Below are 21,317 nucleotides of genomic sequence, written 5' to 3' on the forward strand. Positions count from 1 at the left end.
TCTTTGAGTAAATATCCAGTAGTTCCATTGCTGGATCACAGGGTAGTTCTATTTTTAACTTTTTGAGGAACCTCCATACTGTTTCCATAGTGGCTGCATCAGTTTTCATCCCCAACAGCAGTACAAGAGGTTTGGTTGCTTTTTATCCACATCCTTGCCAACACTTGTTTTTTTTGTGTTTTTGACTTTAGCCATTCTGTCAGGTGTAAGGAGATATCTCATTGTAGTTTTGATTTGCATTTCCCTGATAGTAAGTGATGATGAACACCTTTTCATGTCTGTTGGCCGTCTGGATGTCTTCTTTGGAGAAATGTCTGTTCATGTCTTCTGCCTATTTTTAATTGGATTATTTGTTTTTTGGTACCTGTTTGTACCCCAAAACATTGTATTTTGGATACTAATCCTTCTTCAGATATGTCATTTGCAAATATCTTCTCCCATTTGGTAGGTTGTCTTTTAGTTTTGTTGATTGTTTCCTTCATTGTGCAGAAGCTTTTTATTTTGATAAGTCCCAATAGTTTATTTTTGCTTCTGTTTCCCTTGCCTCAGGTGACATATCTAGGTAAAAGTTGCTATGGCTCATGTCAAAGAGGTTACTGCCTGTGTTCTCTTCTAGGATTTTTATGGTTTCAGGTCTCACATTTAGGTCTTTAATCTATTTTGAATTTATTTTTATGTATGGTGTAAGAAAGTGGTCCACTTTTATTCTTTTTCATGTTGCTGTCCAGTTTTCCCAACACCATATGTTGAAGAAACTTTCCTTTTTCTATTGGATATTCTTTCCTGCTTTGTTGAAGATTAATTGACCATATAGTTGTGTGACTCTGCAGAGAGTCTTATATAATATTCACAGAATCCTTATAGGTAGATATTTATCCCCATTTTAGAATTGAAGATACAGAACAGTGCTAATTAGATTTGAGTCCAGAACTCTGACTTCAAAGCTCACATTCTTTTTTTTTTTTTTTTTATAAATTTTTTTTCAACGTTTATTTATTTTTGGGACAGAGAGAGACAGAGCATGAACGGGGGAGGGGCAGAGAGAGAGGGAGACACAGAATCGGAAACAGGCTCCAGGCTCTGAGCCATCAGCCCAGAGCCCGACGCGGGGCTCGAACTCACGGACCGCGAGATCGTGACCTGGCTGAAGTCGGACGCTTAACCGACTGCGCCACCCAGGCGCCCCCAAAGCTCACATTCTTAATCACTGTATTTCTGATAGGTAAATGGGCTAGGAAGTAAAAGATAAAATCTATGCAAAATTAAACCTAGAATTCTAGCTTGTTATTTCAATACTTTTTCTAGGCTATCAAATTATGTGTTACAAGTTATTTGAAAGTGTGACTATTAGAGAGTAATTCTTTTTTAAGCTCATATGTGTAACTGTTATTTCTACTCTTTCAAAAATGCCTTATTCATAAAGAAATTGTGGTTTATATATACAATGGAGTACTACGTGGCAATGAGAAAGAATGAAATATGGCCCTTTGTAGCAATGTGGATGGGATTGGAGAGTGTGATGCTAAGTGAAATAAACCATACAGAGAAAGACAGATACCATATGTTTTCACTCTTATGTGGATCCTGAGAAATTTAACAGAAACCCATGGAGGAGTAGAAGGAAAAAAAAAAAAAAAGAGGTTAGAGTGGGAGAGAGCCAAAGCATAAGAGACTCTTAAAAACTGAGAACAAACTGAGGGTTGATAGGGGGTGGGAGGGAGGGGAGGGTAGATGATGGGCATTGAAGAGGGCATCTTTTGGGATGAGCACTGGGTGTTGTATGGAAACCAATTTGACAATCATTTTCATATATTAAAAAAAAATGCCTTGTTCATAAAACACACAGCACAGAAGTTCCTGGGGCACCTGGGTGGCACAGTCGGGTAAATGTCCATCCCTTGATTTCAGCTCAGGTCATGACCTCACAGTTCATGAGTTCGAGCCCCACATCAGGCTCTGCACTGACAGCATGGAACCTGCTTGGAATTCTGTCTCCCTCTTTCCCCACCACCACTTTTCAAAAAATAAATAAATAAACATTAAAAAATACTTAAAAAATAAGTTTCTATATCTTATCTAATTCCCTATGTGCTGCTTGACAGAGGGAAAAAAATGTATTGGTAAGACTGTGGGTCTGAAAACAAAAAGAGGTTCTGCGATACCACTCTTCAAATTATTAAGTTTAATGTAAGTTGAGAACTTGACAGGAGGATATTTCTGCCACAGATTTTACATGCATCTAGATTAATGATGGCCTCAGAGACACTTGTATATTCAAATATGAAGAAAAAAACCCTTTCATTTTAAAAAAATGTTTTTTTAATGTTTAGTTTTGAGACAGAGACAGAACACGAGCGGGGGAGGGGCAGAAAGAGGGAGACCCAGAATCAGAAGCAGCCTCCAGGCTCTGAGCTGTCAGCACAGAGCCCAACACGGGGCTCAAACTCACCAATCATGAGATCATGACCTCAGCCAAAGTCGGCACTTAACTGACTGAGTCACCCAGGCGCCCCCCCCAAAAAAAACTGTTTTCAAATGCTAGCAGCAGACAATAAAATATCCTGGTGTGCTGTAGGAAATACAACCCAAGCAGAAGACAGGACGTCAAGAATGGAAAATCAATAAATGCTATGAAGTCCATGTGTGTGTTTATGTTCCAATAATAGCATACGTTCAAATTAAAATAGGGATGATTTACATAAGTTTAGTTTTTGAAACAAAGTTAAATGCATTTAGAAAATGGTAGACTTTACCTCCTTCTCTTTGAACTATGTGATAGAGGTGGACATTGTGTAGAATACATTCCAGGTCATGGTCTGTGTGGCCTTTGTCACGCATGTCATCCACCGAATCAGGGTAGATGACTTGATCGCGAAGACTCCCAAGAGACATGTATGGCCTATAAAACACCAACCACATAAGAATCCTCGTACAAAGCCATTTTAGTTTACTCAGTGTGACGTTCTTGTGGTCTGAAAACTCGAGAGCACGTTTTAAATACTGTATTTCTAGAATTACATTTATTAACCTGGTGACGAGTATTTCTCTCTCAGGCATGACAGGATAATACTCTGTTATGTTCATGTAAAAATTTACTGAGACATAGCCACAAAGAAAAGTTTCCTCAAGGAATAGTTGGATACTTTCACACAGAAACACATATCTTGTTTCACTGTATTTTATAAACATTGCTTCTGTAATCCGTCTAAAATTATTTGAGTTAAATATTATAAAATGTGAGGTTTTGGCCCAGAGACGTGCCCAAGCAAAACTTAAAAAAAAAAAATACCATTAATTAGGGGCACCTGGGTGGCTCAGTTGGTTAAGTGTCCAACTCTTGACTTCGGCTCAGGTTGTGATCTCAGGACTGTGAGATCAAGCCCCACATTAGGCTCCACGCCCAGCTTGAGATTCTCTCTTCCCCTCTCCCTTTGTTTCTCCCCTGCTTACCCTCTATCCCTCTCTCTAAAAGAGAGAGACAGAGACAGAGAAATGCCATTAATAATAAAATGAGTGCAAATTAAAACTACACTGGGCTTCTTAGTTTTCAGATGGTAAAAGTTCAAAAACTTGACAACTTACTCAACTAGCAACCTATGGAGAAACAGGTCGTCTCAAACACTGGTGACAGTGAAAAAATGCACAACGTTTTGGAGGGGATTTGGCAAACCATCATATATTTTGGCCTTTGAACCACTTCTGGCAATTTATTCTAAAGTTATACTTCAAAAATTACAAAGATAAAAGTGTGTAAGGCTATCCATTATAGCATTATCTATAATTGCAAAATATTGCAAACAACCTAAATGCCCATACAAAGGAGACTGAATAAACTACAGCATCTACACTGTGGAGCTGTAAAACAGGATGTGGACCATCTCTACAGAGTGATTTTCCAAAAAATATTTTTATGTTGAAAATCAAAGTGCAGAAGTAGATGTATAGCAGGGTTTCTCAACAGCAGCATTATGGATAAATGAAACCAGTAATTCTTTGTTGTTGAGGGCTATCTTATGTATTCTAAATGTTTAGCAGCCTACCTGGTCTCCACCCGCTAGATGCCCCTCCCCCAATAAAGAGTCTCCAGACATTACCCCCTACACCGAACCATCCCCATTTGAGAACCACTAATATACAATATACTACCTTTATACAAAATGAAAGCAAAATGAGAAAGTATACATTTATCTGATTATATTCATAAAAGGAAATAAAGTAAACCAGAAACTAATAAAATTGGTTACCTACTAGAGATTGGAGAAACAAGGCAGAATGGATAGGGGAGGGAGTGGCCTAAGTATCCTTTCTATATATTTTTACTTTTAGAATCATGTTAAAATGTCATTGTTCAAAAAAATAGCATTAAACCAATAAGGGTGAAGGAAGAAACCTTAACATTAAGTACAAACAGAAACACATGAACTGAATAGCATATCAAATGAATAACAACCACACGGAAGGGGGAGGAGGTAGTGATCCACAAAACTTGTGCGTGGCTACACTATTTCAGTTGAAGACCAAAAGAACCACAAAGAAATCTTGAACCTTATTTGGCAAGTTTCTTGTTGGTAATCATATAGGTGTAGCAATTCTGAAATTGTTTTACCCATGTTGCAGGATTGACCAAAGAAGTAAACATTTTAATAATATTAGGAGGTAGGGTTCTCACTCCGGAAGAAAGAAGATATAAATGCAGAAGGTGAGAAGGAAAGAAAGAACTGTAATATTTAATTTGAATTAGAGTGTCCATATAAATCCATGCTTTAAAAAAAAATCTATTTTCTGTTCTGTCTATATTTGGTATGTCCTGATGTTATCCTCTGAGAAGGACACAACATCATTTACATACTGTAGTGGGTTGAACTGCAGACCCAAGAAGATATGCCCAAGTCCTAAACCCCCGGTACCTGTGAATGTGACCTTATTTGGAAAAAAAATGGGTCTTCTCAGATGTAACTACGCTAGGGATCTCCAGGTGAGATTATCCTGGATTAACCAGATGGGCCCTAAATCCAATAATTGCCCTTATAAGCAGAAGAGAAACACAGGGAAGAAAGTCATGTGAAGACGCAGGCAGAGATTGGGGTTATGTTGTCACAGGCAGAGGAATGCCTGAAACTGCCAGGAACTGGAAGAGGCAAGAAAAGTTCTACCCTAGAGCTTAGGGGGTTTAGACCTACCAAGACCTTGATTTTGAATTCCTGACCTCCGGAACTATGAAAGAATACATTTATGTTGTTTTAAACTGCCAAGCTTTTGGTTACCCAGCAGATCTTGGAAATAGGTAGTATTCTTGCACTAAAAAAAAAAAAAAAAAAAAAAAAGGTAACCTGAATCATAGCATCAGGAAACTACCAATCAAAACTAATTCCAGGGACTTTCTTAAAATAATAACAACAGTTCTGCACTCTATGCATATAAGTGTCATAAAAAAGAAAAAACAACAACAAAGAGAAGCTGAGGAGGTGAGATTAAAAGAAACTAGAGTAACATGGCAACTTAGATGCAAATGAATTGAGAAAAAGTAGTTATTATAAAGGATAGCATTATGATAATTGGAAATTTAAAAATAGAAAATTTAAATATGGGAAGTTGTTGGGGCTCATTCGAAGGACACGACTGCCAGTTGACCATGAGCTGGACTGGGACAATCGAAGGCTCCTCACCCCCTCCCATGTGCTTGGAATGTATGCTCTGCCTACCATTCCCACAGCTGGAACCGTTTCCAAGGAAGCAGCGTGAGAGAGCATGGTGTTATTGGGACCGTCTGGATGCTATATGTGACTGAATCCAGTTAAGGCCTCTATACAAACTTAAGATTCTGGTGGGCGAGTGCAGAGATCCACTCACCTTGTAGCTGCCCAGGACAAGCCTCATATGGTAAGTTCCCTTGCTTATTACCACCTGCCACCTGCCAATTAGGAATGGTCTCTTCTGTCTACTTTTGCCTCCAGGGACAGGGGCCAGTTTGGGAACCAAAAGCGTGTTTAGATAATAATTCCAATGTGAATTTTCATGAATTTGATCATTGCACTGTGGTTATGCTAGAGAATATCTTTGCTCTTTGGAAACACACCCTAAAGTAGTTACAGATGAAGATTTATGATTACTGCAACTTACTTTTTAAAGGGGAAGGGTGTGAGAGAAAGAGAGAGAGAAAGTTGAAGGTTTTAAATATAAATATATTTTTGTAGGTCACTCGTCTGCCTATTTTCCCATAACATGCAAATGATTTAGTTGGAGCACAGATAACACAAGGTTATTTTACAACAGGTTTAACTAACATTTGAAAATAAAAGTATTTATATTTTAATGAGATATATATACATTCCTGTAAAGATTTTCAATGGGGTCTTTAAAAATATGGGAATCCCTGGCCATATTTTAAAAATTGATATATAATTCACATATCATAAAATCCACCCTAGTAAAGTACACAATACTTTTTGAATGATTTTTTATTATATTCACAAGCTCATATAACCATTGCCACTATCTAATTCCATAACATTTTCTTCACATCAAAAAGAAGCTTCATACCCAATAGCAGACACTCCCCATTCTTCCCTCCTCCTTGTCACTGCCAATCATTAATATACTTTCTGTGTCCATGGATTTGCCTATTTGGACATTTCATATACACGAAATCACACAATATGTGGTCTTTTGTGATGGCCCTTCTGTTAGCATAATGTTTTCAGGTTTGTTCATGTTGTAGCATGTCATAGTATTTCATTCTTTTTCATGGCTGAATAATATTCCACTGTATGAATATGCCACATTTTGGTAATTCATTCATAAGTTGATGGATATTCCAGTTGTTTTTGCTATTTGACTATTAGAAACAGTGGGCACACACCTAAGAGTGGAATTTCTGGGGCATATGATAATTCTTTGTTTGCTCTTTGAGGAACCACCCAACTGTTTTCTGAAGTGACTATACCATTTCTGGTCACATTTCTTCTACCATGTCCCTATATCTTCCTCTCTTCTATATCTCTTCTATATCTTCTGCCTTATTCTTTATCTTTCCTTCTCCAGTCTAACCGTAATTTTTTTAAAAAAATCAGAATTAGGATGCATAATTATTTGTTTACATTATATTAAGCATTCATCTAACGTGACAATATCTTAAGTTAATATCTAGTAATAATATTAGTAGCATAAAATAGAAACTGACTTTCAGAGTCAATGAGTAGTTTTTCAGCTGATACTCAGACAAGTTAAGGAAGAAATCCAAGGAAACCTTAGTAGGTAGTACTTTTGCTAATTTCCAAAGTAAATTAGAAGCACAGATATATTCTATACCTTAGTATAAACCTCAGATACAATTTGATCTATAGAACAGTCATGACACAATATATAAGGGAGACTACAATGAATAAAATACACCTGAACATTCATTTCACAAGTGTTTCTACAGGATTCTACCATAAGACTTGATTAACTGGTAATATTGGATGAAATCATATTTTATATCTACATTTCCGGGAAGACAGTATAGAGTCATAGTTGTGATAATAGGCTCTGGGCTGAAATTCCAACCTTACTATGTACTAGCAATGTGACCCAAATTCTGAACTAGAACTACCTCATTTTTAGAGTAACTTACTTTATTGCATTTGTTATGAAAACTAAATGAAGCAGTGGGTTTATATAAATCTTAAATGAAGCAATGTAGTCAGAACACTTAGTATAGTATAGGCACATAGTAGGCACTCAATAAACTGTTACACACAAATCACCTCAACTTAGGCTTAAGTTCTCTACCTATGTGAAGAAGCAACATCTTAAAAAAAAAAAAAAAAAAAAACAGATGCAAAGGAATTCCTATTTAACCAGCTAAGTAAGATACTTGTGATTTTATACCACATAGCAAATTTTTATTATTTTCACAAAATTAATAAATAACAAGTACATAATTATGTAAATTTTAGAAATCGTATTCTGTTAAACACTCAAGAAACCATCTCGGGTTTACCTAGAAGTACTTCTCTTAGTAACTGGAGCACCACTTAGTTCACTGGAGCAACTTATAAGGGCCTCGAAGGTATTAATGCATGTAAGGCTTCCTTCCATGTGCTTTCTTTGTAAGAAGAACTTGGAGGAGAAAAACTTTGTAACTTCTTTAAAAGGCTAATTTACATTATTTATGATTTTGCTACGCTTTTTGAAATATGTCAGTTCTCTTTGATGAATAGATAGGGAAATTTATTTCAAAATGGCTCTTCATTATAAGGCAAAGTAAATTTGTTTTTGCAATGCTGAAGTTTTTATTGAGTTTATAAGTCTAATAACATTTTGAATGAGCACTCTTGAAATAAAAGGCAAAACAAAACAAAACAAACATGGTGTTTAGCCACGAAGTATTTAAAATTCAATCAACGTGAGATTTAAGCAAAATGCCAAATCATAAACATATTATGATGCAAAATGAGGAACAGCAAATGTGTCCACATAACTTATTATTTGAGCTATTTGTTAATCAAATGATGTCATAGAATATGAAAACTGCTAGTTTGAAAATTTATGTAAAGGAAATACAGATGAAATTATAAAAAAAATTTATAAAATTATATATTTATAAGGACTCAACAAATAGTGCTTTATTAAAGTCCCATTTTCTCTCAATTATTGTTTAAAAATCATGTAAAATGGTAAAAACAACACATTCTATATGTGTCCAATGAGGTACATGGCAACTAAGGATACTTTGATAGGTTTTATTAATATACGCATTTAAAAATATTATGAAGCCACCACCAAACTCTCTGGAAAAGCTATATCCAGAGAAGTTGGGATGATACTGAGTGTCTTTGGAAACATAACAGATGAGGACCTTATACCCAATGTTTATGTGATTAATTTGCATGCGATCCTTTCCAGCTCATAGGCCTGGAGTTTAACATTTTAAGCTAGCTCAAGTTCCTCTGGTCCTACTAGAGTTTTACAGAATTGATAAGCACTTAAAGTACCCTCTACTGAACTTTCCTTTCTAGACATATAGACCTATTCAGATCATCTTCTAAATATTTCAGGTAGACCAGTTACCATGTCAGAATGTTATTAGTTTACTTGCTCTGGCCCATCAGAGAGGGGATCCTGCAACATACCTACTACAAGCAACAAAATAAATAGATTGCTTATAATTAGCAGATATCAAAGAAGAAGCACTAACTAGTTTCAATTTACTCTTCTCTAAGTAACATTTAGAATCACCACTATTTGCTGTGGAAAAGATATCGGAATAAACTCATAGGTATCACATTATAATTTAAATAATAATTATTATTTAGACAATTATCATAATTGTTTTTCTTTGTAATCTGGGATGACTTCAAATGCATCTATATTTAAAACTATTAGTTATAATAGTAAAATTAAAATTATTTCAGATCAAATCAATTCGCAGTGATTATGGCTTTTTATATTTATATTACAAATGTCTCAGGGTACATTTATAATTTGTATTCTACTCCCACTTTTCTGTGTTAACATTTAAAAATCTGACAGTTTATGATTGCTTTGGTAAAATGTATTAACATTTCTTAGGGTTTATACTCATGGTATCTCTATTTTTTTTCTTTAATAGAGACAAAAGTAGAAAGAAGGAGAAAGTGTTGAGAAATGTTGGCTCTGTCTCTTGTGCTTGGAGTCTGGAATGATCACCCAAAATGTGAAATGTTTCATAGTCATCTGGAATTTAATTTTCAACAATGGTTATAAAAATTTCACAGCAATATTAACTAGATTTAAACATGATATGTGTTAAATTTAAGAATAAGGTACTGCTAAGTACTGCTGTGTAACCATAGTGATAAGAAGTTAGCAATCTGAAAGCCATAAGATCTAGCTATTAATAATTCATATAAATGTACACACTGGGACCAATCATGTCATCTGATTTTTCTCATGAATAGCAAGAATTAAATTTGAGTCCTCAATGCATAAGTCATTCCTAATATTCTTTAAATAAATATGTAGCAAAAAGAAGAAATACTCAACTAAAGAGATATTAACTATTATTGAAATTATATTTTTAGGATGTTATTCCTAGGCACCAAAGGAGAGATGTGCACTGCCCCCTGAAGAACAGGGACTATATTTATTTCCAAGTAATAAGAATAATGTAGTGGAATAATCAAAGTATGGCTAACCTGATGAGAATGCGAACTTCTTAAAAGTCAACTTTAAGAATATTTATCATTAGATTACCATTTGAAATCCCTATTATTTGACTTTTTGACCTACAAAAATTCTAATTCCATATGGTGCAACCTAATAATTGACTCATAAATTGAGGAAAACTTTTAGAAGCAAAGGAAGATTTTTTCCATTATTATTTTCATAAATTAACCCATAGAAGAGTTAAATATGAAAAAAATTATCCTAAATATTTTCCCAAGCAAAAGAAAGCTATAGGAAATTCTTTACATTTATAGATTTCTTTAAGAGAGTTTTAAAAAACTGAACTGTACCAACTACTACACAGGAAGTACCAAAATGTATACTTTCAATTGTCAGCCAATTGCCCAAAGATATTTATGCAAAGTTTACTTGCTTTTAGTCTAATAGTTAAAAAGCAAAGGAAAAGAAGTGAATTAGCTACAGCCATATTACTGAGCCTTCTTCATGGCAAAAATCATTTCTTTTACAAGGGACATGTGAAGTGGCAAATATTTATCCCCATCATAAAGAGGATTACGTGACAGATCTAGTGCATGCAGCAAAATAAATAGTTTGCTTCCTAATTAGTATATGGAGCCAGACTGATTTGGCAGTAGAAACCAAATCTATGGAGATGTTCATCCACTCATTTATTCAATCATTCATCAGGTGTTCATTGCATTGTTATAATATACTATTCTTTAGATTCAGTAGATACCACCAGTGCCATACAGATATGCAGATGCCCTTTCTAGCTTATATTCTATAAAGATTTGTTCAATAGTAACTCAACATGGGCAAAGTCTGTTCTAGTAATAACTCTTACTCCCTAAGCCCAGATTTGTCTAATTTGGGGGCAGCAAGACCAGTGTATGTGTAACCAACTGGGTATGGGGCTCCATGAGTAGCCCTGAATTAAGCATATCACATTCTTCCTTTATTCCAGCGACCCTTTCAGACCAACATTCCACTCAGGCAATGGTCCGGGTAGCCTGCATCTTACTTAAATAAACACATTCTTTGTCCTTCAGAGGCTCTCCCTATTTTTTTTTTTTTTTTTTTGCACTTAGAGATTCATTAAGAATCAAAAAGTCTGAAAACTAGAAACCCAGAGGAAAATGGTAATTGAGATATTTAACTTGCATTCCCCTATATTCTTCCTTAGGTCCTTTTCCAGGCCACATCCTCATTTTTAAATCTGACAGCTGAGGCAAAAGAAAGGAAAAAGAAAAAAAAAAAAGCAAAGCAAAGGAAAGCAAGGATCTCACTGAAAATACTTTATTGACTATGAGAGTACTCTGTCTGCCATGGAGAGAGGAGGCAAACTAGGTCTTCTAACCTCCCTCCTGATCTCGCATGCTCCTGGTTCTCTAATAGTCATTCTCTGGTTTTATATGTGTGGCTTAAATGATGGTCTACTATAACATAGTTCTTCTATCCCTCCAAATAGGAAATCCTGGATTTGGGACGTATTTATATAGAAACAATTCAAAGGGATGTGCAGATTTTATTTTTAAAAATGATTTTTTAGGGGCGCCTGGGTGGCGCAGTCGGTTAAGCGTCCGACTTCAGCCAGGTCACGATCTCGCGGTCCGTGAGTTCAAGCCCCGCGTCAGGCTCTGGGCTGATGGCTCAGAGCCTGGAGCCTGTTTCCGATTCTGTGTCTCCCTCTCTCTCTGCCCCGCCCCCGTTCATGCTCTGTCTCTCTCTGTCCCAAAAATAAATAAACGTTGAAAAAAAAATATTTTTTTAATGATTTTTTAATATTTATTTATTTTTGAGAGACAGAGACAGAGACTAAACAGGGGAGAGGCAGAGAGAGAGGGAGACACAGAATGTGAAGCTGGCTCCAGGCTCCGAGCTGTCAGCACAGAGCCCAATGTGGGGCTTCAACCCACGAACCAGGAGATCATGACTTGAGCTGAAGTTGGATGCTTAACCAACTGAACCACCCAGGTGCCCTAGGATGTTCAGATTTTTAAGTATCTACAAAACTCATTTGACACATACATATCTTGGCCTGCGATGTAGTTTGTCAATGTGGGTGCTATTGGTGTTATTTAAGTGTTTTGTTCATTCTGTTGAACTACTTAAACCAAAAATCTTGCACTGTTGCAGAATACAGTCTCTTTTTTTGACAACATAAAGGTTAAATAATGATTTTTTAACGCCATAATCCATTGTTAAAATTAAGATTTGCTTGTTTTATATCTCCTCAGGAACTCTGATTTAAAATTTTTTTTTCAACGTTTATTTATTTTTGGGACAGAGAGAGACAGAGCATGAACGGGGGAGGGGCAGAGAGAGAGGGAGACACAGAATCGGAAACAGGCTCCAGGCTCTGAGCCATCAGCCCAGAGCCTGACGCGGGGCTCGAACTCACGCACCGCGAGATCGTGACCTGGCTGAAGTCGGACGCTTAACCGACTGCGCCACCCAGGCGCCCCAGGAACTCTGATTTTAAATTAAGGGAATATTTTTAGAGATTTTTTAAAACTTTATAGATAAGTGGGTTTTAGAAGAATACGAAAGAATAGAGAACATATTCTAATCTGAAAGTGATCTGAACATAGTTTAAAGGAATTTCAATGTTACACAAGAATATAGTTTCCTTCACATTAACATAAATGAATGACAGCCAGTACTATGCTAAAATTGCCTGGGATTGCCATGTTCCCCCAGCATTATATGGACCTCTGTTTCTGAACAATAGCTTAATATTAATACAGATTTAGCATACCAAACAAACAACCCTAGATGGTGATACTTGCAAGGTCAGGCAAGAGAGTAGTAATTTTTTAGAGAAATATGCCCTGCTGCTAGCAATACCCAAGTGAAAATGACTTTAGAGTCAGACACACGTAAGTTCAAATGTTAGCTGTAGTCAGCTGCTTGACTTCAACCTAAGTTTTCTCACCTATAAAATAGGAATACTAATGCCAACTTTATGTGTTTTCATACAGAAAAATTAGAAACATATAATATGTGTAGAATAGTGACTAATGCATAATAATTAGTGTATTTTAAATTAACAAAAAGCAAAACAAAACAAAAAACAAAGTAGTAAGTCCAGAGATACTTAACCCTTGCTAAAGATGCCTCAGGATCCATCAATTATTTCAAGAGGTCATAAGATTCTCAACTAAAAATCAATATTAATTCACTTTATGGTAAAAATAACATAGGCTAGTCAACTATACTTCAGTAAAAAAAAAAAAAAAGTAAAAATGCATAGGCTAAATCATTAAAGGCATGAGTGGAAATGCCATCCCAGAAAGCATGGATTAAATGTTGGCACTGTTAAAAGAAGAGGTTTCATGTCATAAGCTCATCTAGGAAAAACAATTGAAAAAGACAGAAATTTTTGAAAGTGAATGCAAACTATGAAAGAATCATAGTTTGTTATTCCCCATAAATCTGGGACAGTGCTCAAGAAGATTTAATTACTATGATTGTCTGAGAAAACATTTAAGGTCAAACAGTGGTTTATTTTTTCTTTTCAATCACAGGTAGACGTTTCTAATGTGATTATTTTGTTAATCTGAAAATAAGAGGCAGTGAATGCAGAGGGATTTATATCCAGAGATTTGATGAACTCTAACTTCGGGCTCTGAAATGCTATGTAACTCAAAGTATTAAAATCTCTAATCTCTTTGAACTCCAATTTAATTATTCAAAATATTCTATTTAGCATGACTTATGCAGAGCATAATCAGTAAGTGCTGTTTATACATTAAAAGATAGTCAGAGGTAACTATATTTAATTTTCTTTACAATCTTTTTAATCATGCTATCATTCTTACATACAATCAAATTTAGGATTTTTCTCTTTAATTTAACTTACAAATGTGGTTCATAACTACTTTATTAAGCAGTATTTACATTTAGTCTAGAAGATTAAGCTACATGGTACTTGAATATACTCTCCTGGAATGAAGTAGTAAGCAATTACTGAACTGATAAATAAAATGTTTTTTTTAATAATTTCAGAATACCTGCTGACAAAAGAGAATGAGAAGTAATGATTATAATAGAAGTTATGTCATCTTTTATATTTCTCAAGGAGCATTAACAGACTAAAATTTAACATATAAGGTTATATTACATATATAAGGAAAATGTACCATTTACTTATAAAGAGGAGACAAGTTCCTTAGGTGGAAATTAGACAAATGGCAGACAGACCCACAAAGTACCAAAAACTTTTAAAAACTCAAAGAGGGGTGCCTGGGTGGCTCAGTCAGTGGAGCATCTGACTTCAGCTCAGGTCATGATCTCACAGTTTGTAAGTTCAAGCCCTGCATCAGGCTCACTGCTGTCAGCACAGAGCCCGCTTTGGATTCTCTGCCCCTCCTCTGCTTACTCTCTCTCTCAAAAATAAACAAACAAATTTTTAAACTTTTATTTAAAAAAAAGTAATTCAAAGAACTTCAGCATGAAGAACACTTTAGCACTGCTTAAGGACCTAGGGGATGGGTACTGTTATTTCCGGGATATATCAATGACATAATATTAGTGGAGGTGAGTCTAATAAATGTTTGCTTTTCTCAGAGTGGTATATTAGAGGAAAGGTGGATAGGGCAACCTTGCTTAGAGGTGTCCAAAAAGAAAAACAATAATTGTATGTGTACTTGAATCTGAGGCATTTCTGATCTATTTAGTCATGGGAGAAACATCTAATTCATGACAACTGTTAAAATCCTAATTAACTTTCAAAACCTGGGTCAAATGACACACTGTTATATCATGGTTTTCCTCCTTTTGAACATCTACAGCATTTCTTGCTTTTCTTGAGGCACTTTTTCCTACTTTTATTGAAGTTGATTGCATGTTTTTGTTTATAACCAAATTTAACATAAGCTCTACATCGAGAGTGATTATGTCTTACTGTCTATCCTACATAGTATCTTATAGCAGGGCTTTAATAAACACTTAAAATTAAAAAAAAAGAGTATTGACAGAAAATAATATACATTAATGTTCCCAAGATATGAAGTATAATATCCTGGCCATTCTATGCCTCTTTTTCCTCCTTTTGTTTTTTCTGTTGTCTGTTTCTTTTAAAAAATGTTTAGTCAAATTTAATTCAACCCTTATAATACAGTCCTCTCACTTTCCTAACCTTTTACTTCTCAACCCCCAAAGTCAAAGATAGACAAAAATTTGCACAAGTTTTCTTTTCATACACAATTATGGGAAGTCTGAATCTATTTCAGATCTGTTGAATGTTAAGTATTAAGGCATAAGGATTGAGTAGTAACAACATCATGGGCAAAATTTCTGTCCCAAGATATTTCTACCAAGGAAGGGTAGTGAGAGCAAGAGCTCTGGGAACAGAATTACATAGTGGGTTGGTGACCAACTGGAGACTGTTGCTGAGGAGAAATATGTGAAGTATTCAAATGGTCCTCTAGATGATTAAAAAGAAGAAAAAGTAATATGAAAGACCCAAGATTTTGCTACCTTTTGCTAACAAACACCTATTTCTTATGTCTTTCTTCCTTCCCTCCCTTCTCTCCATTCCTTCCCTCTTTGTTCCTTCCCCACTCTCTCCTTCCCTCTCCTCACTCTCTGTGCCCCCAAACCCCACCAACATGTTTCAATTCCCCATTTAGGTGAATGTTAGCATATAATAATGTTTTGTTAGCAGGTGAACTAAACAAGTAAAAGATTGGACTTTTGAGGTTTAATGGCTGAAGAACTACAACATGACTAATGGGTCATAAATTAGTGGATTAGTGAATGCAAAAGCAGATCACAAATCTACCCTTGGGTAGTTGGGAAGACAGAGAAACTGCACCAAGAATTGACAAAAGAAATTCGGGATCTGTATTCAAGTGGAAAACTTTTCCTAAAGGTCAAGATGGCTAACAGTAGGGAACAATGAGTTTCAGTCATCAGTTTGAAGATTACAATACAGTCACATTATTCAGGAATTTCAGTCTCCAATAGCCTAAAATTGCCAAAATATTTTTTAAAGTTACATCTGAGCATATATCATCCCATAGATTTAGAGTACTAAATCTACATTATCATCATATATCATCCCATAGATTTAGAGTACTAAATCTACATTAGAGATAACATTTTTCTTTGCTAAAACGTATCAAACGTTCTGGTAGTTATTGTATCCAATCATTAATGAAATAGGATGAGAGGAAGCTGTTTTGAAACTAATTTATCTAGCACAATATTTATTTCTATTGAACTAAGGCCCAGATTTTCTTTTATCTGGTTCTCATTATTAACATTGTTTAAGTATTAGAAGACAGTATCTGGGCTGATATTGAGGAGATTTCACAATTTCTTAGGAATTCAGGTTTCCCAGCTTGCAAAGTGAGCCACAGCAACACTCTCTGAAGATGTGATTTAAAATGTAAGTGTCGGGGCGCCTGGGGTGGCTCAGTCAGTTAAGTGTCCAACTTTGGCTCAGGTCATGATCTTGCGGTCCGTGAGTTCGAGCCCCGCATTGGGCTCTGTGCTGAGAGCCTGGAGCCTGTTTCAGATTCTGTGTCTCCCTCTCTCTCTGACCCTCCCCCGTTCATGCTCTGTCTCTCTCTGTCTCAAAAATAAATAAACATTAAAAATAATTAAAATAAAATAAAATAAAATGTAAGTGTCCCAATTTGCTTAATTAGAACATTTATTTTCCTCAGTTCACTTTTTTTCTTTTGAATACAAATGATATTATTAGATATGCACCTTAACAAAATCCACTCCTTTCCCCCCATGAAAATAACAATGAGATCCACCCTCTATCAAGAAGTCTTTCAGTCATAAAAAGTGAAAACAGGGAGATTTTAATAAAGTCTGTTAGTGACTCATGAAATTTATTCTGTAGGTACATAAAACTCGATCCTGTATTCACTTTAGTTTTTTTTTCTGCCAAAGTAGTACTTAATCAACATTCTGCTTCCCTAAATTAATGCAATAAACCATTAGATAATAATTCTCATTAATACGAATATTTGAAGAAGAAATGTTTAACTATTGGCAAATATTTTGAAGTAGGTTGTCACAGCTTTCTTTGAAATCATAAACACTTATGAGATTATTTTCAAATGTTCTTGAAAAAAATCAGCAGTGTTTAGGATACAAGAAATAAATACTACATTTAGTCTCTCTTGGTTTACATATACATTTATGTACATTTTATGCTTTTTTGCATACTATTTTGCATATGAGATATTTGTCTTATAAAATGTTAAATATAAATACAAATTTTCATATTTCTAGAAGCTATATAATCAAGATAAAATGACTTTTAACAGTAATTATTTTAAAACACCTTTAACCTTAAAAAACAGAGTTTCAGTCTCATGTCTTCCTAACTAAGTTGCAGTTGACCTTTTGCTTAGCCAACAGTAAATTTCATAACTAAGAACAAGTTTCTCAGTGATTTAGGTTCATTGCAAAATAACATAGGTCTCTCTGAGGGCAAACACTGGGATTTATGTACTTTATTTTCCCACTTTTAAAGATTTGGTAAAATACACATGGCATAAAATTTGCCATTTTAACCATTTTTATGTGTACAGTCCAGTGGCATTATTTTGGGTTTTTTTTTCAGTTTTACTGAGATAAAATTGACATACAACGCTGCGTAAGTTTAAGATATAAAAATGTTGATTTGATGTACTTATATATAGCAAAATGATCACTGAAATGTTACCTGATGACTTTATCACTTCACATATTTATCATTACTTTATTATGGTGAGAACATTTTAGATTTACTCTCTCAACAACTTCCAAGTGTATGTTATTGTTAACGGTCATCATGACACTGTGTATTAGATTCCCTGAACTTAATCATCTTCTAACTAGAATTTTGTGCTCCTGACCAAAATCTTCCCATTTCCTCTACTCTCTGGCTCCTGGTAACCACCATTCTATTCTCTGTTTCTATAAGTTTGGCTTTTTTAGATTCTACATGTAGGTGTTATCATATAGTATTCATCTTTATTTGCCAGATATTTCACTTAGCATAATGCCCTCAAGATCCATTCATGTTGTCATAGATACCAGGATTTCCTTCTTTCTCTTGGCTGAAGAAGTTTCCTGTGTGTGTGTGTGTGTGTGTGTGTGTGTGTGTGTGTGTGTGTACTATATCTTCTCTTGCCATTCAACTGTTGATGGACACTGAGGTTGTTTTCATATTTTGGCTATTGCAAATAATGCTGCAATGAACATGGGAATACAGATATCTCTTCAAGATCCTGTTTTCATTTCCTTTAGTTATATATACCCAGAAGTGGTATTGCTGGATCATATGATAGTTCTTTTTAATTTTTTGTGGAGCTTCCATACTGTTTTCCATAATGGCTAAACCAATTTACATTCCCACTAACAGTGCACAAGGATCCCCTTTTATCTACATCCTTGCCAACACTTGTTATCTCTTGTCTTTTTGATACCAGTCATTCTCACAAGCGTTCGATGATATCTCATTGTCGATATGGTTTGCATTTAGTGATGTTACCATCTTTTCATGTACCCGTTGGCCATTTGTCTTTGAAAAAAGTGTCTATTCAATTCTCTGCCCATTTTTAAATCAGACTGTTTGAGTTTTTGCTAATGAGCTGTATGTGTTCTTTATATTTTTTGGATATTAAACCTTTACTAGGTATAAGATTTGCAAATATTTTCTCCCCTTCTATATGTTGATGTAGTCCCACTTACTGATTTTTGCTTTTGCTGTTTGTGCTTTCGGTGTTATATCCAAAAAATCATTGCCAAGACCAATGCCAAGGAGCTTTTGCCCTATTTTCTTCTAGGACTTTTATAGTTTCAGGTCTCACATTCAAGTTTTCAATCCATCTCAAGTTCATTTTTGTGAGTGGTGTAAATACAGTTCCAATTTCATTTTTCTACATGTGGTCATCTAGTTTTTTTTTTTTAAACCTTTATTAAAGAGACTATCCTTTCCTCATTGTGTAGTCATGTCTCCCTTGTCAAATATGCAGGGGTTTATTTCTGGTCTTTTGATTCTATTCCACTGGTCTATGTCTATTTTTATGCTAGCATCATACTGTTTTGGTGACTATAGGTTTGCAGTATAGCTGAAATCAGAAGTGCAATGCTTCCAGCTTTGTTCTTCTTTCTCAGGATTGCTTTCTCTATTCAGGTCAGTTTGTGGCTCCACACAATTTTTAGGATTGTGTTTTTTTCTATTTCTATAAAAAATGCCATTGAGATTTTGACCAGAATTGCATTGAATCTATAGACAGCTTTGGGTAGTTTGGACATTTTAGTAATATTAATTCTTCCAATCCATGAACTTGGGATGTCTTTCCATTTGTGTCTTCTTTAGTTTCTTTAATCAAAGTCATATAGTTTCAATATACAGATCTCTCACCCCCTTGGTCAAATTTATATCTAAGTACTTTATTGTTTTCAGTGGTATTGTAAATAAGATTATTTTACTTCTTTTTCAGATACTTTGTTGTTAGTGTATAGAAATGCAGTTAATTTCTGTATGTTGGTTTTGTATCCTACAACTTCATTTAATTCATTGATTTGTCCTGAATGTTTTGGTGGAGCCTTCAGGCTTTTCTATATGTATGTAAGATCATACCATCTACTAACAAAGACAATTTACTTCTTCCCTTTTGATTTGGATGTCTTTTATTTCTTTATATTGCCTAATTGCTCTGGCTAGAAATTCCAGTACTATGTTGAATAACAGTGGTCAGATTAGGCACCTTTGTCTTGTTCTTGAGATCTTAGATAAAAAGCTTTCACTTTCAACTTTTCATTATTTAGTATTATGTTAGCTGTGCGTTTGTCATATGTGGCCTTTTATAATGTTGAGATATGTTCCTTACATACCCACCTTATTGGGAGATTTTGTCATGAGAGCATGTTGTATTTTTTCAAATGCTTTTTCTTCATCTATTGAGATAATCATATGATTTTTATTCTATTCATGTGGTGCATCACATTTATTGATTTGCATATGTTGAACACATCCCAGGAATAAATCTTCCTTAATCATAGCATGATTCTTTTAATGAGCTGTTAAATTTGGTTTGTTAATTTTGTTGAGAATTTTTACATCTATATTTATCTCGGATATTGGTCTATAGTTTTTTTATTTTGTAGAGTCCTTATCTTGCTTTGTTATCAGGGTAGTGCTGGCCTCATAAAATAAGTTTGGGAGTGCTCTCTCCTCTTTGATTTTTTGGAAGAATTTAAGAAGACTGACATTAATTCTTCTTTAAATGTTTGTTAGAAATTAACCAGTGAAACCAACTGGTTTTGGCTTTTCTTTCCTGGAAGGTTTTACATTACTAATTTAATATCCTTTCTTGTTATTGGTCTTTTCATATTTTCTTTCTTCATAATTCAGTCTTGGTAAATTGGTTATTTCTAGGCAGTCGTCCATTTCTTCTAGGTTATCCAATTTGTTAGTATAACATTGTTCACAATAGTTTTTTAAGAACGTATGGATTTTAGATGTATCAGTTGTAATATCTCCCCTTTCATTTCTAATTTTATTCATGAGTCTTCTTTCTTTTTCCCTTAGTCTAGCTGAAGGTTTATCAATATTGTTTATCTTTTCAAATTATTAGCTCTTAGGTTTGTTGATCTTTTTTATTGTTCTTTTGGTCTCTATTTCATTTATTTCTGCTCTGATATTAGTTATGTCCTTCCTTCTGTTAACTGTGGGCTTTATTTTTTCTTCTTTTTCTAGTTCTTTGAGGCACGAAGTTAAGTTTATTAGAAACATCTTTTTTCATTTTTAATACAGGCATTTATTGATATAAATGATCACCTTAGAACTGCTATTGTAGCATCCCATATGTTTAGTTTCCATTTTCATTTGTTTCAAGATTTTTTAATTTCTCTTTTGGTTTCTTCTTTGACCCATATTGGTTGCTCAGGAGCGTGTTATTTAATTTTCACATATTTGTAAACTTTCCAGCTTTCCTCCTATTATTGATACTAGTTTCACACTATTATAATGAAAAAAAAATACTTGGTATGATTTCAATCTTCTTAAATTTGCTAAGACTAGTTTTGTGTTATATGTCAGACAATGTTCCATGCGTGCTTGAGAAGAATGTGTAGTTTACTGCTTTTGGACAGAATATCTGTATATGTCTGTTAGGTCCATTTGGTGTAAAGTATGGTTTGAGTCCAATGTT

General features: G+C 34.7%; 1 protein-coding gene across 1 annotated transcript in view; it reads right to left on the reverse strand.

The window, feature by feature from the left end:
• Nucleotides 1–21,317, reverse strand: part of ABCD2 (ATP binding cassette subfamily D member 2) — a 67,683-nt gene that overhangs the window by 18,598 nt on the left and 27,768 nt on the right. Inside the window, exon 7 of the mRNA XM_011283869.4 lies at nt 2,754–2,899. Within this exon, the coding sequence (XP_011282171.3) occupies nt 2,754–2,899 (146 nt within the window). The remainder of the gene's footprint in view (nt 1–2,753; nt 2,900–21,317) is intronic.

Source organism: Felis catus, chromosome B4 (genome assembly GCF_018350175.1).
Source record: "Felis catus isolate Fca126 chromosome B4, F.catus_Fca126_mat1.0, whole genome shotgun sequence".
In the NCBI taxonomy this organism is placed as follows: domain Eukaryota; kingdom Metazoa; phylum Chordata; class Mammalia; order Carnivora; family Felidae; genus Felis; species Felis catus.